Source organism: Cheilinus undulatus, linkage group 4, assembly GCF_018320785.1.
Source record: "Cheilinus undulatus linkage group 4, ASM1832078v1, whole genome shotgun sequence".
NCBI classification, from domain to species: Eukaryota; Metazoa; Chordata; class Actinopteri; order Labriformes; family Labridae; genus Cheilinus; species Cheilinus undulatus.
In genome coordinates this window covers 18584926-18612785 of record NC_054868.1, presented here as the reverse complement: position 1 = coordinate 18612785, position 27860 = coordinate 18584926, and the positions used below count along the sequence as shown (strand labels likewise).

Below are 27860 nucleotides of genomic sequence, written 5' to 3'. Positions count from 1 at the left end.
CATTGTAGTGTAGTAGCCATTGTATACTCCGGCTCACAGTACAACTTAACCCATCCCATAACAATTGCAAACCCCTGACGAACCATCTTTTCTGTAATGAAAAGCTTTTAGTGTGGCTCTTTACTCTTGTTTTAATAAAGAAATGTGGTTCAGTTCTGATAAAACTGTCACTGTGGCTACGTCTGGGCTCATCCACCAGGAGCCATTGTATACAACAACCACCTTTGTAAGTCTTACAAACTCATGCTGAGGCAGGTCAGTAGAAGAGGGAAAATGTTTCTTCCATCATGAAAATCTGTCAGTGTTGCTCTTTGCTCTACATTTCATAAAGAATTGAGTTATGATAAAACTGCCTCTGAACTAAAAGTACACCTGAGCAAATTGCTACACCAGCGGCAGCTATCAATCTTGGCTTCCAGTACAGCTTGACCATGCCAGTAGCTACCACCTCGTTCTCCTTAAATGACGCTGATTGGTCTGCACCATTTTTGGTTCTTACAGGAACACAAATAAGACTCTGCTACTGTCTACAGCTTGTTTAGGTTATCCTTTAAACTCAGCCATTGCATCAAACAGTATCAAGAAGGGCTCACTGGATTCTTTTTAGCTAAAGGCTGATGTGTCAACTAGTACTGGAAAGCTGCATGCACCACAGCCCGCTGCCAAAGTTTCATGGTGTTGATGGTAACTGTTTAACCAGGTCGATGTTTGGCCTTCTAATTTAAGGTGGGAAAGTTAGATCCTGTTGCTTTAGGTGCAGTATGTCTGTTTGTTGTGTATAATTGTTCTGATTCGGATAACCCAGTTGAAGGAGCACATGGTTTTACTTGTTCTTTTACTACAGAAAAGAGACTGGTTGAGTCTACCTTTTTACCTGTTCTTGATTATGGTGATGTTTTGCACGTGAATGTCTGCTCACAGTCTTAACATGTTGGACAGTGTGTATCACAGACTTCTGAGATTTATCACTAACTGTGGATTTCTTATTCAGCATTGTACTTTATGTTCTAAAGTCAGCTGGGCTTCTTTGTACACTTTGTCTTGGACACTGGTACATCTGCATTTATAAAGCTGTTCTAAAATTCCAGACTACCTGTCCTTTCTCCTGGTCTTGAAGGATGGATTACACAACCTGTGTCATTGGACGATGTGCAATTTGTTGTTCCCAAAGTCTGAACTGAATTGGAAAGGAGGGTTTTTAGGTTCTCTGCATCTTTTGCTCGGAACAATCTGCAGACTGAATTTAACCAGCAAAACCTGGTGACTTTGGTTGTTGTTAAATCTCTGGTGAAAACTCTTGAAACTAAACTTTCTGTATCCAACTGTTTTAGCTGATATTTTATTATTTCTAAACTTATTGTTTATTAGTTTTTTTTGCAAGTCTGAGCGTGCCTGCTTTTTGAAACAGTGTACCGCTGCCATTCTTGGCCAGGTCTTCCTTGAAAAAGAGATCTTTGATCTCAGTCAGACTAACCTGGTTGAATAAAGTTTACTAATAAGATTTCTTCCTCTGAAAACATATAGGCCTCTGACCTGGAAGATGTATTCACCAGGGCGAACGTCCGTAATGTCAATCCACTGGCAGTCAATGTCATGGCGGTAGGTGTCCCAGCAGCCAACAGAGATTCCCTGCTGTCCCATGTTGTAACAGGCATACCGTTTATGGATACCTGGGGGTTAAAAAGAAAAAGATGGAATGTATGAGCAGACTCAAAACGGGAAAAGACTACTGTACAATGTGTAAAATTTCCCTGCAGTCAGTCGCTGTGATTTAATTTCTACCAACAGCTTGAAATTATAACAAAATGATTTAAAAACCAAACCTTTTTTTAGAACTTTGAAATGAATAGAAAGGATCTAGGGTGCACAAAGCTGTCTCTCTTTTGTAAAGCCAAGATCAATTTAGGTTTGGCCTCTAATCTTACAGCCCGCCACTGACTTTGAATGCTCATTATGGGATTGGTGCTTTGCACTTTAATGCACTCTCCTGCTTGTCACGATTCTCTCTTGCTTCCACATTCTCTCATAGAAGCAGATTTATGCAGCATTAATCTATCATTTCTCTTACCATCAGGGCAGTAGGTGTCCTCCAGACAGAAGCTGGCTTTGTGACCTTCAGCCACCTTGGTTCCATTGAAGGTCAGCAGATCATAGTGAGTGAAGACCTCAATGCTGTGATAGTGTCTGTGGATCAGATGAGAACGGTAAGACTTATCGTTACAGGAAAAAGCTATCAAAGAAACAGAGAAAGTTCTCCATTTAATTTAGAGTCTGCGTTCATAAATTCTCCCTTATGTCGCCTAATTAAAGAACACCATTCTTGATAATTTATATCAATGAATGTGGCTGCCAGAGATCCTGCTACTTTTCTGGGGAGGCGTCAAACAGACACTGAAGTAAATCATAAAAATCACCAGTGTGTAGCTAGATTAAAGTTTGGTGTCTCTCTTTTCATTACGAAAACCTTCCCAGAACAGACTCTACCAAAATGCTCAGAGACAAACCATGTGTTTGTTGGTTGCTGAGGTGGTGATTGGGGTTGTGGCCGACAGGCACACTGAACTGGTCTTCTTGTTTAGGACACAGAACCACAACCGCTGAGATAAGAGGCCAAAGTGCTCTGAGTGCAGTCATGGTTTGTGACTGTAACAACTGGGTCCCAGTGAAGAGGATGTTTATTGTTAGCATTTGAAGGGCAAAAGATTGTGTTTTCATTATGTTAAATAACAGACTTTTGGTTATTTATAGACTTGTTCTTAAAAGCATCACCAAGGTTTGCTGCATCCAGCGATTCCATCGCCAAATTTTAAATTCCCATTCATCTTCAGCAGCAGGCATTTTATTTCATGGCAGATGGTAGCGACTGAGTTCTCTCTTAAATGCAACTTTTTCTCGTCTAACCTATAATAATGCCTGATTTTGTGCCCAAGAGGAGGTTATGCAGCTTTTCTTTCCCAGCCAAACCCTATTGCCTAAAATCACCACATCTTCTGCATCTGGTTGAAAGCTCAACATAAGCAGCTGTTGGTTCAAATAAAAACTTGAAAGCTCCCGTAGTGGCACAGCTGTATGGGTAAAATGGTTTTACCTGTGACACTGATGCCATGTCCAGCTTTCCCTGGAGGCACGGGGCCTGAAGTCGGCACGGCCAAGGTTCATGATGCGTGAGGAGAAGCGTAGCAGGCGTCGGTGTCCATAAGGCCAGTTCATCCTGGCTGCAGAGGAGGACAGGCAGTTCTCCTCATTGGCGCAGGTCAGCAGGTGCAGGGGTCGGTCTTCCAGGTAGGCCGTCTCTTGGACCAGCTGCGCGTCCAGTACAAGGTCGGGCGCAGCTAAAAGGAGTGGAGACTCAGGGTTCATTTCAGCCTCACTGCACAAAAAATACAAATGTACCATCAGGATTGTTAGCTTTGGACTCACTTTCTACACACGTGACTCCCGCAGCCCTGCCATCTCCTCCTCTGGGACAGTAGACGTTTGTATTTCTGCGACACTGCTGGATGGACATCTCAGTGCCGACACAGTGGGCCCCACTAAGAACCACCTCACCAGCATCTGAGGAACCAGGCCAGTACCAGGTCTCCTGGACAAACAGAAAAAGAGCACATTCAAAGATAATACATTAAAAAAACAAAATCATGAAACTGTTTGTGCAGTTATTTAAAAAACATCAGCAGACATATGAAGGTAGAACTGCTGTGCAATAATAAAGCCAAATCCAAAAGCCATTATAATAAAGCACAAAATTGTCCTGAATAGGTTGTCATTTATTGGTATCAGGGCTGATTTTTCAAAGGCATTCTAGCTGTTACTGAAAGTTAGACTGAGACAGCATTTCCAACATGGCGACCACTGTTGTCAGTCACAAGTCCACTTCAGAAACTAATGGATGACACCACTGAAATGACATCCATGTTTTCTACAAGATACAATTATTGAAAAATATGCTCCTTAAATTTACTTGTGAAGTGACCCTGTGTAAAACACTGAACCCCAAAGACCTGCCAAAAGCAGAGACATCAGTGTGAATGAGCTACAGATCTCAGTGGGATGGTAAGTAGCTTTGACCATTGTTTGTCATGAAAATGTAGCATAAAACTCTTTGAGTTGGCAGATGACTAGAAAGGTTTTACCATTAAAAAATGTCACAGCTGAAGGCAAATGACAGCCTTTGCTATAAGCAATGAAAACCTTATTTTTTTTATAGGGACTATCAGAACACATTATCACATTTTCCACACTTTTTCCCATTTCTCAGACTGCCTGTTAAATGTTCCCAGCAGCCCCCCCCCCCAAAGCATACACTCACACTGCCCTTTCCATGCACAGTTCTATTTTCAGTTTGTTTGCTCTGTGAATTTCTTCCCAATCCCTCTTTGCCTCACTTTCCCTCTTTTATTTTCAGTATGCTGGAAGTGGACGTTTGAGAAGCCTGTAATTACCTCAGGCCTTGGTAATAACACAGCACAGACACACAAACAGCAGGATGGAGCGAGAGGAAAAAGAAATATAGGAGCACAAAGGACAAAAGCTCACAGGCAGCAGTAGAAACTAGTCCTTCATATTTCATTTTGCTATTTACCTGATGAGCTCTTGCAGCAAAGCCGAAACCGAGTTGTCTACAGACCACCATGGCCTCGTTGATGCCCCAGTTCTCACTGCAGACTGAGCCCCAACGTTTCACTCCTCCAGCATCCATCAGCACCTCCACACGGCCCTCGGTAGGCTCTCTGCCTCCTGCCAGACGAACCTGAGGGTTAAAGAGGGGTGTTTTCTCAATAATTGAATGCTGCCACATGTAAGTATGTGTATTTGAATGTGTGATACTCACTGTGGTCTGAAGGCCAGTGTTGGGCACGTTGCAGCGCACTGCCACATCCTGGCTGTGTTTGCAGGAGTAAAGCGGCACTGGTCTATGGGGACACTCTGTGATGGATTTCTCCCTGCCTGTGCACTGCACACTGTTCATGTGGATGGGACCAGTACCTACAGAGAAGGGGCAAAGCTGGTTGATTCACACGTGTCTTAACAGCCATAGGCAGGAAAAGACAGGCTCAAGCATACGCGGTACATAAAAGACTAAAACCTGATGGCTTTGCAGCCACAGATGTCACCAGAGTTGGATTAAAAACCCAGACAGAATCTGGACCTCTGATGTGGCTTTGACACTGAGCTTAGCCAGGGAGCTTTCTGACTAAATTACTGTATACTCAGAAGGATTCTTTATACCAAAATAGCTCCCAAAATGGAGCAAAATCTTTGAACACATGTATGCTTGTGTAGGTGTGTGAGGACTAAGCTGAAGCACCTCCGAAGCCCTATAATTAAGCTTTAAATAGCTAATGATGTAATCAAGTCTTGATTTAAGTTGCTCTTTCACTTAATGCACTACCCATGAGCCCTCACATTACTTCAACTATGTAATCCGCTCACACAAGTCTAGTAAAACGGCTATTTTAAACCACAATGCTCCAATTTGACTTGCAGCCATTCTCATCATTTAAACATAACAGCCCCACAGCACCTACTTTAATAGAGCCCTAAAGTTTTACTCGAGTGTTTTCCATGCATTATTTCATTAGGTAAAGCAATGAGAAGGAAACACTGCCAGCAGCACAGGACATGCTATGTGCTCACTTGTCCAGAAAGATAATGGGAGGAAATGAACATGATTACAGAGTTACTGCAGAAAGTTGGTCAATAAGTGTGCGAAAGTGGGGTCTGGTCCTAGAAACATGTTGAACACTATTTAGCAGCTATATTTTTATTCCCAGAACAAAGGCATTGCCAGAGTAATCAGTCTTGCAATCATGCTCAGTGATAATGGATTGACATCCTGGTTTCAAAGCTGCACTGACTTTTCACATACAACAGGTTTATTTTGACAACTACACATGCCATTGTTTGGGTCAGTGGAACCTCGGAGCAGAGTTTATACTTTTGTAATTGGTCATGGGTACATTTCTTCACAATCAGCCCCTCTGATAGAAGTCAAGCTGTAAACATTTTCTCTAAGTTTATTTGTCCTCTCGGGCTCATGGTTCTTGGGGTGCTGCGTTTAGAAACAGATATTTAGGCTGAGAAGTGTTTAGTCTAAAGGATGAAAGGGCTGGACTGATCATGCTCATAGTGCATGATGAACATAGGCACTGATACAAAGTCAATACAGCAAAAGTGGTAATCAGATCAGTAGCCCAGGGCCTTTTTAAGTCTTCATGTTTGTATGAGTAAGGTAAACTTCCCACCAAAGAGGAACTGTCTCCCTCTGTGACCTCAGCAGTCATGGTAAGTAAAGCTATGTATGCATCACAAAAAAAGAAAAAAAAAATCAAAGTATAGTTTAAATGAAAGTCCACTATGTGTGTGGCTCAGTTTATGCCTCTGATCTTACCCTGTCCCAGCTGGGCCTTGGTGAGCGCCTCTTTAGCCGTCCCAAAACCAAGCTCCCTGCAGACCACGCTGGCTGCAGACATGTCCCACAGGTGGTCACACACGGTGCCCCATTTCCCCTCCCTCAGCACCTCGACACGGCCTTCCCCAAGCCGGGCCCCTGCCTTGAGACGCACAACCGGCTGGTGGAAGAAAAGGTCAGAAATGGATTTAATCCTTAAACTTTTTGCATGACACCTTGTCCCATGCATACAGATGATCTGAATCTTTTGATGACATTATGTACTGTAGATGGTGGGATATTCAAAATCTTGGAAACTGTTCCAAACTTTTTAGACACAGTTTTACACAGCCTCTCTAAAATGCCCCAGTAATGCTCCTGAGCTGCTGGTATTCTATTTATTAAGTTACAAAATGCCCCTTCAGCTTTTTTTCATTAATACCACTAACTTTTCCAGCCTTTGGTTGCCCTGTCCCTACTTTTTTGAGATATCTCACGGCTATCAAATTCAAAATGAGCTCATATATGTCATGAAATAGTAAAATGTCCCAGTTTCACCATCTGATATGTTTTTTATGTTGTATTGTGAAATAAATATGGGTTTATGAGATTTGCAGATCATTGCACTCTATTTTTATTTACATTTGACCATCCAACTTTTTTGGGGTAACAAAATTATAAGTTTTGAGATAAAACTGGCACATATTGAAAATATTCAAAATAAATTCTTTTTTTAACACACTAAGTATTACTCAAAAAGGTTAAGATAACAGCTTGTTGGCCTAACCAAAGCCTTCTAAAGTTACAAAATCTGACTTCAAAAGGCCCACTGAAAATTCTGACAAGTGAACACCGGATTTAAAAAACAACCGATGTTTATTGTGTCTGTTGACAGAAAGCTAAGCACCCTTAAAGACAGATTTGGCTGAAATGGAACAGAGTAAAGCTAGTGGTTTCCCAGTGTCAAGCTAACCAGTTGCTAATTAAAGCCTCAATTAACTCACAGATTTAAGACTCGTCTTCTTATGTAACTCTTGACATGAGAGCATAGAAGCACTTACTTACATGTCCCACCATTCCCTTTCATCCCTACGCAGGAAGCACTGTATCTATCTTTCCTTATCATATTTTATTTGCACTTGTATGCTATTCTTACCTTTTTAAACTGCAATTACTTTTAATTCATGGGCTTTAAGTGCAGCTCACAACCATAATTATAATGGTAGCTTGTTGCAATTAATCTTTGTGACAGAACAAGTTTGGCAAATTTGAAAATAAGCTAGCATGTCTTCTGACTGTTTACTGTGGATTAAGCACTGCATACTGATTCATCAGGAGGTTACACATCATATTTTCAATTTGTACAATGAAAAGACTTTTTAAAAATGTGGTGCATTTGACAGCCAAACTAACTTTATGACTCTTCTGTGAGATTTCCTGTTGTGTAAATTACCAGCTAGCTGTAGCTTTGGCTCTTAAGTTAACAGATGTGAGAGCAACTGGATCTTCTCTGGTATGCATAAGTACTAAAGTCCACAATAAACCCTTTGTTGTTATTTTAACTAAAAGCTGTGTCGCTTATAGGTTTGCATCACTAGAACAAAAGGTTAAACTTAACTGATCTTAAAGTATAATGTCTCAACTCACTAACTTACTGTGAAATTAAGTTTTAACTTCATGTGACAAATCAGTCAATTGTACTTTTTTCATGCAGTTTACAGTGCCGACTCACATGCCCAATTCTGAAAAGACTAATGCCTAAGAAATGACTTTAGTTCACTGCTACTTTAAATTTAAAACATGACCAATCATTATGATTAGGTGATGAGTAAAGTATTATGAAAAATTATTTACCCCCTTCCTGATTTAACTTTTGTGTGCATATTTGTCACATTTCAATGGCTGCTTTGCATCTTCAGGACCTGGACCTCTTCTAGCTAATGGAACCATGAATTCTGCTCTCTACCAGAAAATCCTGAAGGGGAATGTCTGGTTGTGATGTCAGTTTGTGATATCAAACTCAAGCACACCTGGGTTATGCAGCAGGACAATGATCCAGAACACATCAGTAAGTCCACCTCTTAAAAAAAATCTGGACGTAATCCAATTTAAATGCTGTGGCATGACCAAAAACCCATCCATGCTCAAAAACCCTCCTGTGTGACTTAGTTAAAATAAAAATGCAAAGAAGAGTGGGCCAAAATTCCTCCACAGTAATCTGAAAGACTCACCACTAGTTATCACCAATGCTTGCTTGTAGTTGTTGCTGCCAAGGGTGGAACAACCATTTATTAGGTTGATTACTTTTTCACATAGGGCCAGGTAGGTTCGGATGTCTTTTTTCTCCTAATAAATTAAATAATCATTTCAAAACTTCATTTTGGATTTGCTCAGGTTGTCTTTGTCTAATATTAAAATTCTGTTTGAAACATTTAAGTGTGACAAATGAAAAATAAGTAAATAAATCAGGAAAGGGACAAATACTTTTCCACTGCACTGTATTTTTCAGATGAGATGAAACTAAAAACGTATGATGCAACTAGTGAACCTCTAAATGTGGGTGAACGCTGTCTGATCAAACTGGGCTATGTTTTATTTAACAAAATCTTGTGCTACCCAGTGCTGATCTTATTCTGTGCTTAAAAATGTAAAAAAATATATATTATTATCAATATTATTATATAAAGAATCTAAAAAGTTAATTTGGTGCATGTTTCTTGTCTGTTGAAATCTTTTTGAGTAGAAACTGATGCACTGTTAACATGCAAATACATATCTCTCAAGACTATAAGGTGCTGTGTTAGCAGATATTTAGTTGCATGTTACATTATAGGGTGTCAACAAATGGACTACGAAAATTAAGTTTCACCATTCGCTTTCACACAAATCTTTCATTTTACGTATTGTCTTGCATGTTCTGTCACACTCACTGGCACAGTAGGTGGTGCAGGTACTCTGCCGTATCGTGCAAATTGGGATCCAGGGACGCAGCGGACCACAGCGTGCATACCCCCCCTGCATGGAACGTCACTCCTGGGCAGAGAAAGCAGCACCTGACACCGCGACAGAGAGGCCTCCACACCCCCACACTGCACCTTCTCCACCCAGTAGGCCTTCTTAGTGATCTGTGTCCTCAGTCTGAGCGGGAAAAGATGATGAGGAACATTTATTTATTTATCTATTTATCTATTAAGTTTAATTTCTAAAAAAGAGGAGATTTATTATACCTGGAGGATGGATCGGCCAACTTTGAGTCCCACAGTTTCCTAGAAAAAAGAGACAATATTTTGAAATTTAAACTGAGCATCTTAACATCCTGTAGACTAAACATACAGCATTCCTACTAACTCCTACACTCTGCTCCTTTCAGTCCACAGCTCCTCCTTTCTCCTTAATCATCCTTTTTTCTCTCTTCCTTGACATCTCTACTCTTTTCCGTCCATCAAACCTCCAATAAACAAACTGGGAAACAAAATGCTGGTAAGGGAGTGTGTGTTTTTGGATAAACATAGCCTTCAAGTACAAAAAAGAGGGACATTTACAAAAAAGATTCAAATGGCTCTTTCTTTCAGTCTTTATTCTTCCTCTCTTCCTTTCTTTCAAATCACCACCCTCTTGTCCTGACTTTTTTTTAGACCTCTTTTTTGGGCATTCACGGGTTTTTCAGTTTCATATGTCTACTGTGAATGTCTGGTTTGGACCATCAATGTGGAAAGAACCAGAAATATGAATGAGCTGCCATACATTAATCCCCATGAAGAGCCTTATTCAAGTCTGCCAACTAAGGCTTTTAAAACTGTGTCAAGTTTGAAGGACATCACCTTAAACTAGAGTCAAATACTGGAGGGAAACAGTGAGTATATATACAAAGTGAGGCCCCCTACTCCTCTGCAAAAACACACACCACATGTTAATAAAGTAGAAAAAAGGAGGATTCAATAAAAAGAATGATTCACAAACCAGGCAGAGTCTGGGAACTGTCTCTCTCTCTGTGACACAAACACACATTAGAGCTGACCGCTTACATCGGCCAGTGTGACCACAGACAGGTGCAGCGTGACTGACGCCCTTCATGAACGTGCCTGAATTAAATGAGTCAGGACCCCAAATATAGACAGGAGGAGGGTTTACTGAATGACCAGACTCATGATGCAATTAAATATTTGAGAAAACTCAAACTAGACATGTTTCCTCTCCAGGAGGACCCCAGTATCCTTCTATTCCCCTGTAACGCCTGGTCCCAGCATGAAGTGAGAGATGTGTTTGGAGCTGGAAGAGTGGACTAGGAAACCCACAACAGGAACTATGACCCAGAAAACCACTGTATGGAACATGAGAACTACAAATCATTTACCATAAGGCCAGACAAAAAAGGGATTTCTTTTACAGAGAAAGGAACTTTCTATGCTCCGATAAGCTTACACTGTTACATATCATTATTTTGTCATGTTCTCTGCAACTCTGCAGTTCAGAGAGTCATTTAGACCACCAGTCTGGCCCACACAAAAGCCCTCTGATGGATAATTTCCTTTTTTCCTATTCTCTTTGTAACAGACTCAATATGGTTAAATTCACTCATGTATGCATCTCCTTTTGTTTTATCTTCTCTCTTTTGTTCATCTACATTACAGCGCCTATAAAGATCATTCAGTCCTCTTAGGTGCTTTAACCTTTTACTGATTTTATAAATCAGTCATGGTCAATATGATTTGGCTTTTAAAACAAACAAACAAACAAAAAAATAATCCTTTAACGTAAAATAAACAAAAATATGTAATGTAAAATAAGTGATCGATAATCATCACCTTCTTTAAAGTGACTGATCTTATTCAATAGTGGTCCAGCCACAGTTAGTGAAATGTTGATCATCTGACTGCAGTGAATGTGTCACAGGTGGTTGTAGTATAAAGACACCTGTGTCTGGAAGGTCCAGTCACTGTTTTATCAGTATTCCTGGGTACCATTACACCATGAAGACAAAAGAACACTCCAAGCAACTCAGAGAAAAGTTTTTTTAAGTATAATTCAGAGGATGGATACATAAAAATTCCAAGACACTGAACATCCCCCAGAGTTCAGTTAAATCCATCATTAAGAAACAGAAGGACTATGGCACGTGTAAATCTGCCTTCAGGCCGTCCTCACAAACTGAGTGACTGTGCAAGGAGACTAGTGAGAGAGGCCACCACGACACAACACCTGTGACTACTCTGAAGGAGTTTCAAGCTTCAGCAGCTGAGATGAGAGAGACTCTGCATACAACAACTGCTGCCCGGGTTCTTCATCAGTCAAAGCTTAGTGGGAGAGTGGCAAAGAGAAAGACACTGTTGAGGAAAACTCACTACATCTGGACTAGTTTGTCAAAAGGCCTGTGGGGGACTCCATGGTCACGTGGAAGAAAGTTCTTTGGTCTGATGAGACCAAAAGGGTGTTTCGTTTTTTGCACTGAGAAGAGGCTTCTATCTAGCCACTCCTCCATAAGCCCATGTAAGTGCAGGGCTGCTGTGATTGTTGTCTTTCTAGGACTTGTCCCACCTCCATACAGGATCTCTGGAGCTCAGTCAGTGACCATCAAGTTCTTGATCATCTCTTTTACTAAGGTCCTTTTCCCTTTATTGCTCAGTTTGACTGGGCTCTTGGAAGAGTCCTTGTTGTGCCAAACTTCTTCCATTTGAGAATTATGGAGGCCACTGTGCTCTTGGGAACTTTCAGTGCAACAGAATCTTTTTTTGGAGCCTTCTGCAGACCTGTGCCTTGCAACAATCCTGTCTCTGAGCTCTGCAGGCAGTTCCTTTGACCTCATGGCTTGGTTTTTGCTCTGATATGCATTATCAGTTGTGAGGTCTTCTATTGAGAGGTGTGTGCCTTTACAAATTATGTCCAATCGGTTTAATTAAGCACAGGTGGCCTCCAATCAAGGTGTAGAAACATCTTAGCAATAATCAAGAGAAATGGGATGAACCTGAGCTAAATCTGAAATGTTGTCGCAAAGAGTCTGAATACTTATGTCAATATTATTTTAGTTTTCATTTTTAATACATTTTTTCAACCTTGTCATGATGGGGTACTGAGTGTAGATTAATCCAAACAACAAAGATTTTTTTACTGTAGCATCAGGCTGCAACGTAACAAAACTGAAAATAGTTAAGGTGTCTGAATACTTTCTAAATACACTGTATACTGAGCTGCTATTAATTTGGTTTCCTTCCACTTGGTGTAAACATTTGCTCTTAATCTCAGTGTACAGCCTCCATCTGCTGAGGATATTTAAAAATAAAAAATAAAAACCTGTCTTCTTTCTTCACTACTATATCTTCTTTTTCCTTCATTTCAACCTTTCATTTCGTTGTTTCCCTCTCTGTTGTTTTGTTTACCTGCTTTCCCTCTATAATTTAATTCATTTCTTTATCAAAGATGTCCCCATTCTTCCTCCCTTCCTTCTATCGTTTCAAGTTTTCTAAAAGCTGAACTTCCCTAACTAGTAAGCTGTATCTGCATGTAAGCGTGTCTGCACAGCATTAAAATATTCCATAACTCAGTGTCAAATCATAATTGGAGAGATATGGTGGTTGTGGTGGAGCAGGAGAGGAGAGGAGAGTGTGCAGCTCAGATAATTGCCCGCTGTGCTTGGCAGTGTCTGCTGCGGTCGAGCAGTAGCATGTTGGTTCAAACACACCAGACATGGAAATATGCACGTACATATCCACTTTCCCTGCCTTGCCTCTATAAAAAACAAAGCTCTTTAAAACCCCAGCATCGTTACCAAACTCTATGAAAGCATGCTGGGAAACGCGAAGAAAAGTGACGTAAGAGGAAGTCTCTGTGAATTTGGCAATCTTTATGAGCGTTGCTTAACTTCACCGGAAGAACAGAAGCGCGTTGGTTGGTTTTTACCCGGACATTTTTCAGTTGTCTTGCTGAGAGTGAAGTGGATGTTGGTTTTTGTCAGGATGAGCACATAAGCTTGAGTTGAGTCTTTTGAGGTTGGATCAGATGACCCAATTTTTTTGTCATTTACAATGGCACAAGTTCAGACTACACAACAAAACGTACTGTCCTGTTCAGACCAACAAACTTGCATTCCTGAGTTTGAGTGTGAACAATCATCATATTTTGCTGTCATGATGTTGTCTGCTATCTTTCCAACTATTGTCATTCATTTGATTTTTGTGATTGTTAACTTTTTCATCCAGGCCAGGGACCAAAATTTTTTTTTTATTGTTAAACAACAGTATAATTCTATTCTTTATTGCTGTAGGAGGGCAAATGTCACCATAGAAATCCACAATAAAACTTTTCATTTAAACTTATTTTACAATAAAGGATCATTTGTTGAAAATAACTGCAGCCCAGCTGCTTTAGCCTGAAGTCACAACACCCTTTCTTCAAACACAACCCTGATATTACAAAAAAGAAAACAAAAATGATACTTTACCCAGGCGTATCTCATAGTCTAAGTCTTAGCAAGATACTGGTATAACTCCCAGCCCTACCTCAAAGTCTACTTCTTGGTTAGCTGCATGTTTTTGTCTACACAGATTAGCATCTCTGCCTTGTTGCAGCTTGGTCCATGTCTCTTCTTAGTCTGTTTCTCTTCTTATCCAGGATGTCAGATGCAATCCCGTCTTCAACACTGATGGGGGGCATGCCAATCAGCTGTAACCCAGCTGCACACGTGTGCTTTGTTTACCATAGTCATCAAAATAGCGGTCCCTGTACTGGGATCTAATAAGGAAAACAAAACAGTGGATCAGACTCTATGTGTTCGAATCTTTTGCTAGCAGCCTCTAATGGAGTAGTCTTTGTCTTTTTTAACACCATGATCAGTGGCTGTTTACTTGTGTTAAAGATGTAAAAAAGGAAAAAGGGATTTCAGTGAAAGGGTGACAGGAGGCATTACCCTGACAAGCCAGATAGACTGTTGCATATGCCTACTGCATGGATATATTTCACATTTATCAAAGCTCCAATAGAAAGTGTTTGGGAGGGGAAGGACTTTTCAAAAACTTCTCAGAAGGTGTTTCGAGGAGCATAAAAAGTTAAACTACCACTTTCCTACAGCTACATCCGAGCTGATAGCTACCGCAGCAGCAGCCATTGGATATACCGGCAGACCCCGCCCTTGACGATCACAAACCAATGCCAAAGCAGGCCGGGAGAAGAGCGAAAACATCTTTTCTGTCATGAAGAACATTCGATGTGGCTCTTTGTTTTTGTTTTAATAAAGAAATGACAAAACCACCGCCTTGGCTACACCTGAGCTAATCATTCCCCTTTATACCTGTTTACCCGTTCATACTAGGTCTGTAGCACTGGCAAACAGGTAAGTCGTCCATTAAATGGATCTCATGTTGCAGCAGTTTGGTGCAAGCTAAGTCTTCCTCTCCTTTGCTGGATACCCCAGCATATTTCCCCCATAACTCCTCTCCTTGCTGTTCTTGTTTAGTGAAAGGGCTGGCCATGAGGCGCGAGAGAGGTGAAAATCTGTGCCACTGCAAGCTGCAATAGATTAAACAACAGATACCCACCTACCATCAAGGTAATTGAACACAGGGGAGACTTTGTCTGAACCACATGGAGTGCACCAAGTGTGGTGTTAGGTTTAAGCCATGCATCCTGTGATTGATTTTGTCATATTTTAGTATTATCTATCACAACAGTATGCACTTAAGTTTAGTCTATTTTCCATGTTAAATTTACAATGGCATTGGCACATGTCACATTATTTGCCAACAGGCCGATGACCGTTAAGAGTTGGACCACTGGCTGATGCTGATATTAGACTGATGCACTGGTGCATCAGTAGTGACAATCTTAGGTCCAACAGAAGTGTGCTTGCAATCTTAACTCTGAAAAGAAGAAAACAACCAAGAAGGAACACAGTGGACTTGTCCCGATGTACCTAGGAGATGACAATATGGACTGGTTATCCTTAAATACAACTTGAGGTACAAATGTGATAACATCCAGAAAATTAGCCACATTGGTCCAGTTAAATACTGGTGTATATGTTAAGCTATGCTAGCTTTGCTGTAGTTAAAAAGAAGGACCCCTGGAGGGAAAAAAGATTGGGTTTGAGGAATTTTATGTCACTCAAGTAAATGAAGAAACAAAGATGTGTTTTGTGTTGCTGCAGGAAAAATTCTGATATGCCAGTTTTGTGGAATGGGGCATGTATGAGGTTATAATTACAGGAGAGTTTGGAGATCCAGACATTTGTTTTCAGGCCTGATGTTTGACGATGGGTGGCAAAAATACGTTGGGTCAAAGTCAGACAAAATTCATAATCTGATCTGGCCTTTATGGTGAATTAAAGAAAGTGAACCACAGTAGCCTCAAGCACAACTAACAGGTTATCACCGCAGCACTGAACTTTTCTAACCAAGAGAGGAGCGTCTAACTTCTTAGGATCTTGGGCTTGTTGCCAAATTTCATATGCAACTCTGACCACACAATACCATACGCCACGCTGGAGAGAGGAGCTGACTGCCAGATAACCTGTTATTAGACTGCATGAATGCAAAGCTGCCTGACTGGAACAATCCCTCTCTTAAGAGACAGCAGGCTGCCACACTGACTGCACAACAACCTGTACATAGTCCCACCAACCTCAGCGGTATGAAAACTCAAAGGGGTCATAATGATGTACTTTCCATGAAATGTAGGTTTAAGTATAATTGCCCCAAAAGCATCAAAAGAACAAAAAAGCTGTAACTAAGGTGGGGCAAATGAGCAGGGGGTTTAAGCAAATGAAAAGAACTGAAGAAGTTACAGTCAGCCTCAAAGAGTGGATGTGATGAAACGGAGCTGGAAAATAGCTTTAACACTTGCCTTTTGTAAGAACACTATTTTAACATCTGTAAAAATGCGCTGAGCAACTTAACAGGCTGAGACAAAGCCAGTCACGCAGAAAAAAACAACCACATGGTCACTGAGAGAAGTGCTGACACAGCAAAGGGTGTGCGTTAGGTTCAGTTGAGAAAACACTTTAGATTAGAGGATCTCTCAGACCATAATTGCCACTGTTTCAGTGGACGAAAACTCAGAAGAAGAGCAGGGATGGATCATTTCCAGAATTGTGGGTACCAACAGAAGATTTCACTGTTATCATGAATCAGTCAAAGAAAAGCTGATGTGCAAGCAGTTCTTTGCAGAGAGCTAAATGGGGGCATCATAACATTTGATGTAAAAGGCATTAAGGTGCTGTATAAGGTTTAACCATTTGTCTGCTCCAAATTCATCAAGCAAGAGGAGGACTTTAGCCCAAGTCAGTGTAGTGGGAATCACAAAGGTTTGAGAATAAATTGAGCCAGCATGTTAAGATAATTCATAAAAAAATGTCAACCTCATGGTGGCTGTAAAGGAATCGCTTGGAGTCATCTAAACTATCAATTATTTACACTGCTTATCCTGTTTGAGGTTGTGGGTCACAACCTAGGCCTGCCTCTAGTCAGTCCCAGCTTATAGAATATAGAGAAAAATTACCAACCCTGCTTACACTCACACCTACGGGCAATTTAGAGACAACAATAAATATAACAAGCATGTCTTGGGCTGTGGGAGGAAGCCAGAATATGCAGAGAGAACCCATACATGCACACGAAGGACATGCCAACTTCCCACAGAAAGGCCCCATTTGACCAAGATTCAAACCAGGAACCTTCTTGAGGCAACAGTGCTAACCACTTCACCACTGTGCAGCCCATTTATGTAACATATTTGACCATATTCATTCAAGACAATTTTAGACAATCCATTTGCTGTTAGTGCCAGAGGAGTAGCTAGTAATTATCACAAAAAAGTAAAGTGTCAGCTTTTGTCATACAACTCAGCAACAAGTGTGTATACAAAGAACATAACTGTGCAACGAGCCTTTTGGATTGTAACAGGGCATGTGTAAGATTATCATCAGATCACCATAATGCAGACTTCCTGAATTACAAAAAAGATGGATCAAGCTCCAACTTATCAGAAAAAACAAAAACATTCAACATTTAGTTGAATAAGCAAAATCTGACCAATCAGATCAGATCACTGCTCCACAGTGAGGATGGTGATGTGCAGTGTTTGGTGTCCATCAAATAGAGCGTTTTGTCTGATGGCCAAAAAGCACCATTTTGGTCTCATCAGACCAAAAAACTTTCTTCCTCTTGACTATGGAGTCTCCCACATCATCTTTGTACTTCAATTATTTGAGAAACATTCACTGCACTCAGGTGATCCCCATTACACTGCTGTGAGACTACTAGCACTAACTGGCTGGACCTCTGTTGAATTAGGTCAATCACTTTAAAGTGGGTGAATATTTATGAAATCACTTATTCTAAATTACACATGTTTTAAATTGGAATTACTCTGAAGATACTTCTCTTGTACATCTTTAAAAGACTGCAGCTTATATATCAGGGGGACTTACAGTGCTTAACAAATTTATTAGACCACTTGTCATATTTGTCTCAAAGACCATCCAGCATCATGAAGTGCTTTAATGCTGACTCTTTCATTTTCAGTCAGCTCTCCACGTTTTACCATTTTGAACAGGAATGAGAAATTTCAAACTGAATTCACCCAAATTTGAGCCGGCTCACTGGGCTTCTCTGAGAAGTCAGAAATTAATCAAGCATAACATTCAACCACTAAAACTCATTTTTCTGTTCAGGAATGCAAGTAAATAACTATAATTTGACATATTAATCAAGAAATATTAATGTGCTTTACTATTTTTTCAGTTTTTTGTAAATCAGTAAATTTGAAAATTCATGGATAACAATAATAATTATATTTTAGCATTAAAAATATCATTTGGGTTAAAGAGCTTCTACATATTGGTGGTATTAATCATTGCAGAAACCTAAAAAATGATTTTGTAATTACCAATGCTGTTAATTTAGGGCAGCTGTGGCATAAACCTTACTTTGGTTAGGGTTAGGGTGGTCTAATAAATTTGTTAAGCACTGTATATTCTGAATCCTCGCCTCTAGAGGCTTAGTACTCAGCCCTCACGGTGGTGCCAGAGAAAAGACGGGGAAAAACGTGATGGGTACATCCTGTTTGTAACACATTCTGCATCAGAAAATTGAACACTATCTATCTAGTGTCAGTGGATTTTTTAAAGTTGGAACCAAAGAGGTTGATAGTTTGAGAGACTGACATAACTATGACCAGGGGCGTAGCTAGGGATATTACAAATATCAAATATCTACTTAAGTTACAAATATCTGTGTTTTTCAATGTATTTTTGAATAATAATTTCCCCATTTATGAGCAATATTTTTTACTATGGTTAAATTAAATTTACTTGCATATTTTAGAGCGCTGGACTATACCATTTGGACATTTTTTTCAGGGAGGACCAGCGGCCCCTGAGTACTGTATTTTGCTCTATTTCATACAAATTTCAGTCTGTTGATCCATTCATTTAGTCGCTTTTGATTCTGATTACTGAGAAAAAAAATAGATAAAAACACAGTTTTCATTGCAGGCTTCTCAAGGGCCCCTCCCTACTGTGGGCCCAGGTAATCAGTACCCCTTTTCCCCCCTGTGCTACGCCCATGACTATGACTGTCACCAAGTGGATGTGTCTCAATTTCAACCTCAGAAAATATTTTTCAAATTAAAGGTCCAACATAAATATCACTTTCAAAATATGTAAACACATGTGGCACCAAATGCCAAAGATCCACCTCATGCTGGTTCTTTCTGGGTGAAAACTGTTCCCCTTCCCTTCACTGTTTACTTCAGACAAAATTGGCTGCTCCAGTCATCTCCCACGTAGCTGGGTGGAGGTTGACAAAAAACAAACAACATTCTCTGGCCTGGTTCAGTCTTTACACAAGGGCTGGTTGGTACTTGGCACAGAGAAATGATGTTTCTTCAGACAACACCAAGGTGTTTTTCAATGTTGCTGTCCATATTAGCATTAGATTTAAAAAGTAAGCACAATGGACAAGAGGACTTGGCCACATCCTTGATGAGATCTTCGCTTCAGGGAGTCATGTTAAAGTGAGCAATTTGCTTAAAGCTTTTTTTTCCCCATAACTGCATGTGAAGCACCTCTGAAGTAGCTCTGAAGAAGTCTCATTGTGAGACTTTGGCCAAGGTGGTGAACAGAGCAGCTGAGGAGAAGGAGCCTGCTGAGGAGCAGAGCGGGGCAGAACACAAGGAGTAATTATTGGCACCATTCAGGACAGATGGTGGAGGGCAGGCCAGTGGTCAGTGCAGTCGTCCTTTTAGCCGAGCCATAAAAAGACCTCTGTGGGCAGACGGATGGACACACAGAAAGTTGTGTTCTTGTCTGAACAAGCGGGTGTGTTTATTTGTGTGTGCATGTGGATCTAGAACGGACAGTTAAGTCTGGAGTGAAACTGCAATAAGGTTGGAGGGAGGGATGCATTAGCATTTGTGTGAAGGTGAGGTACTGGGGTTGTGTTGGTATGTAAGTAAGTGCTTTGAAGGTTAGAGTTGGTGCTTCAGTTGTTATTTATGACTCAAGAAAAACGGATGAAATGGATTTATGGAGACAAAATAGACATTGCAACCTAACATTATTGGTTAAGCAAATGTTTCAATGTTTGAGGAAAAACAAAAAGTTATTAAAAATGACAGAAAATGGAAAGACGGAGTCTTCTTTCCCCTTTTTAATATTGTGTTTTTACTCAGTTCTCATTAGGGTTTAAAGGCAATATGGTAAACAACAATTTAAATAAAAATTCAGAAAAAGAAACTGAAATGTTAAACATTAAGAAAAGCTCCTGGGATGCTGTAGATGATGAAATCTCAAAGCAGCTTGCTAGTAAACATCACAGGAGTGGGTGTACCATCACTAGAAATGGAGTTTTGCAATATTGTCAATGTCAAATTAAACACACTTATTTGGCTGTATAGCAAACACTCTAACAGGCGTTTAACAGATTTTAACAGATAACGTCACATCACTCCAATTTTAGTATCTTTACATTGGCTTCCCGTTAGTTTTAGAACTGATTTTAAGATTTTACTCATTACTTTTAAGGCACTAAAGGGTCAGACCACATAAGATAACTTTTAACCCCCTATGAGCCAGCCCACAGCCTTAAATCCTCAGGTGGGAGCCTCCTGGTTGTTCCCATGTCAAGACTTAGGGCACACTCACACTAGGCCATCTGTACCGTGGCCTGCTCTAACTGTGCTGAAGCCCATTTGACCCCCTCCCCTGTCCCCCCTTTGGCCTGCAGTCACACTGCTCAACGCATCCAGACCTGAGCATGGATACATTACGATTCAGCGTCATCACAGGGAGCATCCACCGTTGATGAACTTATATGTGTTGATGACTCAGAATACATAAGTATTGTTTATTTGGCTGTAAAATAGCAACAGATTTATACAATATCTGCTCTAACACTAGAATTATTTCACCCGACTTGGGATCAGTAGCTACGTTAACTACACAGAGCCAAGTGAGAAGAGAGAAAGCAGTTCATAGTGGAGAGTTATAGCTCACAGCTTATAATCTTGAGCCTGATCAGAGTTCCAAGCACTTCCGCTGAATAAAACCCGGACTTTGTAACTTGTATAAGCCCCTACAGTCATTCCTCCACGTGTCCATAGTTAAAGGTGTGGTTCTCGCAGTGGTTAAAGCCTGACTTTGCTAGAAACTGGTCAGAAATGTGGACTGGACTGGGATCCATTAGAACAAGGTCGTAGTGGAGCTGCGTAAAGTTAAATTCTTCAGCTCTTATAAAATCTTTGTAACTTGGTGAAATACAATGAGACAAAATATATAGATCTCTCTCGAAAAAAAAAATCCTGCTGTCTCTAGCATGCAGCTGCTGCCTGATGTGCTCTCTGCGCTCTGAAGTGGGTCCTTTTGCCCTCTATTGTTACATCACATTCCTGCGCTTGTGTACCTTCATTTGCATCCGTGCCGTGTCTAGGCCAACCTCGTTCTTCTGTGCCAGGGCTGCAAAGCGTGCCACGCCAAAGCACAGAAGAACTGCACTCACACTGACCAAATGTACCAGACTTTAGAATGAAACCGGTCCAGGCACGGTACGGATGGCCTAGTGTGAGTGCGCCCTAAAACTAAAGGTGATCGAGCATTTTCCATCAGGGCTCCTCGACTTTGGAATGACCTGCCTGAGGAGATAAGGCGTGCAGAATCAGTCACCTCTTTTAAATCTGTTCTTAAAACTTATTTTTACAGACTCGCTTTTATGTGATGTCATCTTCTTATTTGTTTTTTTAATCTTCTGACAGATTTTTAAACTATTTTTTCAATTTATTTTTTCAATTTATTGCATGTTTAAATTCTTCTTAATCTTTGAATCCTTTTACATCTAATCATTGTAACGCTTGTGTCTCTTGTATTGGTTTCCTTCTTTCTACTTTTACTATTAAATGGATTCATTTTGACACCATTCTTTTCATAGATCCTTATACTACTTGGATTTTCCCTCTTCATTGATATTTTACTGTATTTAATGGCTGTTGTTCTTGTTTGTCTCATTTGACTGCTTTTACCTTCCTTGTTTTTACAGTGCTGTGAAAAAGTATTTGCCCCCTTTCTGATTACTGATTTTTTTGTGCATATTTATCACATTTAATTGTTTTGGATTAACAAAACAATTTTAGTATCTCACAAAGACAACCCAAGTAAATACACAATGCAGTTTCTAAATGATTTTAGTTATTAATGAAAAAATATCCAAACCTATCTGGCCTTATGTGAAAAAGTATTTGCCCCCTGGACCTAATAACTGATTGTGCCACCCTTGGCAGCAATCACTGAAATAAAGCATTTGCAATAACTGGTGATGAGTCTTTCACATCACTGTGGAGGAATTTTGGCCCACTCTTCTTCAAAGAATTGTTTTAATTCAGTCATATTGGAGGGTTTTCCAGCATGAACTGCCTGTCTAAGGTTACACCACAGCATATCAATTGGATTTAAGTCCGGACTTTGACTTGGCCACTCCAAAACCTTAATTTTGGTTTTCTTTAGCCATTCAGAGGTGGACTTGCTGCTATTTTTTGGCTCGTTGTCCTGCTGCATAACCCAGGAGGGCTTGAGCTTGGGGTCATGAACTGATGGCTGGACGTTGACCCTCAGGATTTTCTGGTAGACAGCAGATGTAATTGTTCCCTTTCTAAAATCTTGTAGCCTACTTTGCTTTGTCTGCCAGCTTCTATTAAAGTGATTTCTTCATTCTACAACTCTGGCAGTAATCACACCTGGGTGTGGCCAGTGAAACTGAACTCAGCTTTCCAAGAACTGTGGTTAATTACACTTAACTCATGAATTAACAAAGGGGGCAATTACTTTTTCACATAGGGCCAGAAAGGTTTGGATTTTTTTCCCCCTTAATAAATAAAATCATCACTTAAAAACTGCATTTTGTATTTTGTACTGTGGTTGATTTTGTCTAACAGGTGAGTTTGTTGTTGCAGTTTGCCATAAGGCTTAGGTACACTTTAAGCTTAATCCTGTTACTAACCCTAGACTGTCGACATCATTTATTGTTTGGAATACACTAGCTAAATGGTAAGCTACCATGGGACGTTTCAGCAAGTAAATATTTCAGCTGTGCTCAGCTCCATCACCTTCATGAATAACCAGTTAATTCTATTCAGCATTTCTGTTGTTTGGATTCATAAGACAATGACATAAACCAATGGGTGGTGTCACTCAGATGGCGTCCATGCTTAATACAGTCTATAACAGATAGATTGAGAGATCAAACAGCATTGAATATTCGTCTCTCCTTACTGTATAGATGTTAATCCTCAGACTTCCAGACATTCCACTCTACATTAGAAAGTGCTTCTGCTCACAGTTTTCACCGGGGGGTTTCTTAATTATAGGCTGAGAAACCATGTAATGGAGGATTCATGAAAAAACACACACCATGATGAAGATGATGATGATAATCTTGTAGTCTGGATCTGACATTAATAACTTACTCTCTTAGCCTATTTTAAAGGTCTCCATTGAGGCCCACTCAGCCAGAGGGGCAGACAGGCCTGGCGGACAGTCGGGCTCGGCTAATGCCACAGTGAATAGGTCGTGCCAAGTGTGGGTTTACTAATGACAGCAGTTGTGGTTAACCTCTACTACAGGGGGGATGGAACAACTACCCAAGCATGGGGCTGTATTATCCTTAAAGGGATGTGAGGTCCACCACACTTTTCCATCCCTTTCCCAACCACACACTCAAAAACACACGTGCAGACTTTTTTTCTGCCTTCTGCTTTTCTGCTGTGTCCACTCTCACATACTCACCTGTAGGCGTTTTGGTCAAACGCCTCAGCAGCAGGGAATCCGAGCATGCCACAGACAACACGGCTGCTGCTGAGGTCCCAACCATGGTTACACACATGACGCCACCTCCCAGCATGCTTTACTTCTAGAACTCCCTCTGTCGCCATGCCGCCGTGATTGCCGGACAGCACCGGCCGGAGACGAGCCTCCTCTAAGTGAATCCTGTCAGACCCCTGTCAATGAGAAAACATACGTAGTTATTTCAAGATGATTGATACCTGTCTGTAGAGTCTTTCTATGCTTTGAGTGATTTAAAAAGTATAGTTTAGTCTTGTGCTGTCACTGGTGTGGACGGAGCCTTCTTCACTTTTAAAAAGCTTCTATCTAAACCCTTATCAAGCAAGCTTTCATGCACAATAAAACAGGATTTACTTGAGACAACAAGCATGACTCTGGCACGCAAACGAGACAAGATTAACATGATAAGATGACATGCTAGTCTTTAATCATCACACCCTGTAATCATCTATATTGTGCACTGTGGGCAGCAGGAAGGAAACCAATAGTTTGTTTAATGTGTCAGGAGTGGTGTTGTGATAATTGCAGAATGGCCAAGAAGCTGAAAACTCTGCATGGTGAAAACAAAAAGCTAAACCAGAGGGATGGATGTCTCGCAGTTTCCTTTGATCAGAGTTTATTTCTTGGAGGAGTTGAGCTGTAGATCTTCTGGTTTTTGTGCTCGGTAAACTTAAAGTTTCCGTGCTGCTGGATCTCAAGAAGGCCTGGCTTAAGGTTTGTCTCAAATTATAGATGTCCACTGGCCTGTGGCTTCACATGTGACATTTATTTAAGGGAGTCTGAATAAAGATAGATTTAATGACTTATTGGTCTTAAAGCTCCCGTGAGGAGTTTTTAGCTGGTTAAGAAACAGACTGAAATTGATTCTGATGCCTCTTTATGACCTACAAAAGCAAACAAGATTATTAGCAACAAGACTGACCATTAAAATAGAAATAAAATTTCAAATCCTGAAATAGGGTATGGGTCAGATGTTTTCTTTTTAACCATTACTGCAGTCTGCACAGATTAATCCATGTTAAATAACCAGAATAGCAGACAATGTGTTTACTTAAAATAATGGTAATATTTGTGTTTGCTTAAGCACCACCGTGACAAGGATTATTTCCTGAATGGAGGAAAATTGTAAGAAAACACCTGCAACACTCACATCCTCATCATGCATAATGGTGCCATGCATGGATAAAAAAGCAGCTGGGAGTCTCAGACGGATTTAACCCCTGGTTATGGCTTAGGAAAAGCAATGTCAAAGTAATATTTATCAACCTTATATACACATTGTTTATTTTTAACCCTTTAAAACCTACCATTGTGCAAGTCCGCCAGGACATATACTTACATTTTTACATACTGTAGTGCCATTATATCCCAAGTTGTAATAATATGTATTGACTTATGTCTTAACTATGAAAAAAATGCTTAAAAGTGTAATAAACGTAAAAAAAAAAAAAAAAAAAAAAATATCGGTTTTTGTGTTTTTTCACATATATTTCAAAATACAGAAATTGCACAGCTGTGTCCCTCAAATTTGTAAATGTAAAAAAGTTGCACAATATCCTTTGGAACCACAGGAAATTTATTAGGAGTCTGTACATAACTTGCTTTTTGAGATATAGTCTATTTTGTAACCTGTAAAAAAAAAAAAACGAGCCAGATGAGTAGTTGGACTTTTCACCCAACGCTGTAATTAGTTCGAAAGCTTCGCGCCTGCTCAAAAACTGTTTGGCATGACTGGGGTTTTGCAAATCCATAACTACGTATGTGTTGAATAGTGTGTGTGGGTTGTGTGTCTAAGTGTTTTTGTAAAGAATTAGGGGTGAAATGAGGGCAAGGGTGAGTGCAGGCTAAGTTCTTCAATATATTCCCTGGAAAAAAACACAAATCCCGGGAAAATACACCACTCCCTGTTGTTGGGGTGGGGAGCCTATGAGGTAGGGACACTTAAGAATCATGTGACAGGTCATGCCCACAACATGATGATGTTTATTTCAACATAGGAAGTGCTACAAATACCCATGGTCTCATTTATTAAGATTTTTGTTACGTGCATTTTATTGTGTAATTTTACAAACCCAGCACTGCAACGAAAAAGTGCTCTTAAACATGGTGAATGTGTGAAATGTTGGTGTAACTCCCCAGGTTTTATATGCAAAAAGAATGATCAATCTATCTTATCCGGTTTTAAATCTATCATCAATCAAAAATGGATATGCTTATCGTAGCGCTGGCGCTGGGCTGGGTTCTAAAGGGTTAAGTCAGAAGTATAACCTGACATGCAAGATGTATTGTTTCACACTTCCATCTGGGAAAGCTTCAATAGGAAATGTTTGGGAAAAGGCAGAGGCTTTAAAAAAAACTCGGAGTGTGATTGGATGAATGTTCTGTCTGTCACATCTCTACGGGCCAATCAGAGCAACAAAACATGTGACGTAACTGCTATCGAGCTGCGCGTGCGCCACTATCGAGAAATAACATGAAACATGGCGACTACAGACATGTAAGTACTGGACTTTTGTCATTTTTGAAAAGAAAACAACTCAGTGCTGTTCTTTGATCTTCTTTTAACGAAGAAATTTCATCAAGTTCTGATAAAACTGGTGCTTTTGCAGCATCCATGTTAAGCTCTTCCGCCAATCGCACCGGCCTCTTGCTGATGCCTGTTTACGTCACGACTCCGCCGCGCCTGAAAATACTGCCCCTCATCGCTGATTGGTCCTGTCACTTCCTAACCAGGCCCAAATGGTTCAGATGGGAGCTTTGCAAGATGGATTTGCCAGTGAGAAACAAGGAAATGGGCGTATCCATCTGCTTTGCAAGGTGAATAGAAATGTAATTGTTGCCTGATCTCTGACAAGTTTGTGCATAATAAAAACTGCAGTGTAATTGCATCAGCTCTCACAGACAGTAGAATAATCTTTACTCTATTAACCCCATGCTGTTACCGCCCTCATCATTAGATGCTTAACACAATAAGGGCAGTTTGCATGGAAAGGGGTATTTTTCCCCAAATAACTGCATAATGGTTCAGCGGCTCTGTGCGCCGGTTCAGATGTATCATCACATCCAAATAGGGCGTATTTCAACAAAGTTCAGTTTTTTTCCAGCCCTGTCAGTTTCTCTCTCAGTTTTATAGAAAAAAGACTCATGAGCCTGGTGTAGTTTCCATCTTTTAGTGTGTATGTTTGAGGGTGAAGGCCGTCCCCTCTTCGCCATTGTGGTGGAGTTAGCTTATGTGTCTTACAAAGGGAAGTGATGTAATGGTTCGTAATGAGGGATGGGGACAGGGAGAGAGGCAAACTGAAGCAAAAGACGCTACAATTTGGATTTAATAGAAAATCTGTACATATTCAGGATTTTTTTTTAACGGCACAAGTTCCGAACCAGTACACCAAAGAAGTCCTCTGAGAGGTACCAAGGACATTTGGAGCAATGGTGTCGCTGCCAGTTACAGTAGAAAGAGTTACACGCATACATTATTGGTTTCTTTGTGGGAAACAGCCACAACTGAAATCAGAAAATGGTTTTAGTATTTAGGGTATCCTCTTATTTAAAAAAAAAATCCCTACTGACTTTAAAACAGCCCCCAAAACAATCAGGAATAAAACAGTTTCATCCAGAATGGCTTCATGTTTGTTTCTTCCATCAGCCATTATCAGTAAATGCATAATAAACACATACTGATCAGTTCCTTCTTGATAATGTTTTCGGCATCATCTGTGAAGCGCATTCCATTTCCTTTTCCTGATAATCAAAACAAGAGACCTACATCTTGTTTTAAGCACACACAGTAATGGACAACAGCCACAATAACTCTATCGCCCCCTGGTGGCAGTCGCAGTATAGGCAGTCAAGACAGATCTCACTAAGAAAATAATTTATATTTTGGAAGCAAATAAATATTCAAAAAATCATATGTTAATTAGACAAAAATATTCATTCACGTTTAGTTTCTGTGATAGGCTCCCACAAGAAAAACCTTGTAAAAATGTAGTTGACGATCGCTGGATTACTGGCATAAATCAGACAGCGAGGTTATGCTAAGATCACCATAGCATCCAGGAATGTAGCACCCAGGACACATATACATTGGCTAATGATAATTCAGCATTAGCTGTCTGTCTTGGAAATATCAAGATGATTTTTCCCTCCTTG

The 27860-nt window shown here is 40.3% G+C and overlaps 1 protein-coding gene across 1 annotated transcript in view; it reads right to left on the bottom strand.

Moving 5' to 3' along the window:
• LOC121508320 (lysyl oxidase homolog 4-like) overlaps window positions 1-27860 on the bottom strand; it is a 39372-nt gene that overhangs the window by 7279 nt on the left and 4233 nt on the right. The window contains exons 4-13 of the mRNA XM_041785084.1: window positions 23652-23863; window positions 9619-9657; window positions 9322-9529; window positions 6392-6572; window positions 4832-4986; window positions 4583-4750; window positions 3421-3583; window positions 3089-3332; window positions 2069-2184; window positions 1534-1670 (exon numbers count right to left, since the gene is read on the bottom strand). Coding sequence (XP_041641018.1) covers window positions 1534-1670; window positions 2069-2184; window positions 3089-3332; window positions 3421-3583; window positions 4583-4750; window positions 4832-4986; window positions 6392-6572; window positions 9322-9529; window positions 9619-9657; window positions 23652-23863 — 1623 coding nt within the window. The remainder of the gene's footprint in view (window positions 1-1533; window positions 1671-2068; window positions 2185-3088; window positions 3333-3420; window positions 3584-4582; window positions 4751-4831; window positions 4987-6391; window positions 6573-9321; window positions 9530-9618; window positions 9658-23651; window positions 23864-27860) is intronic.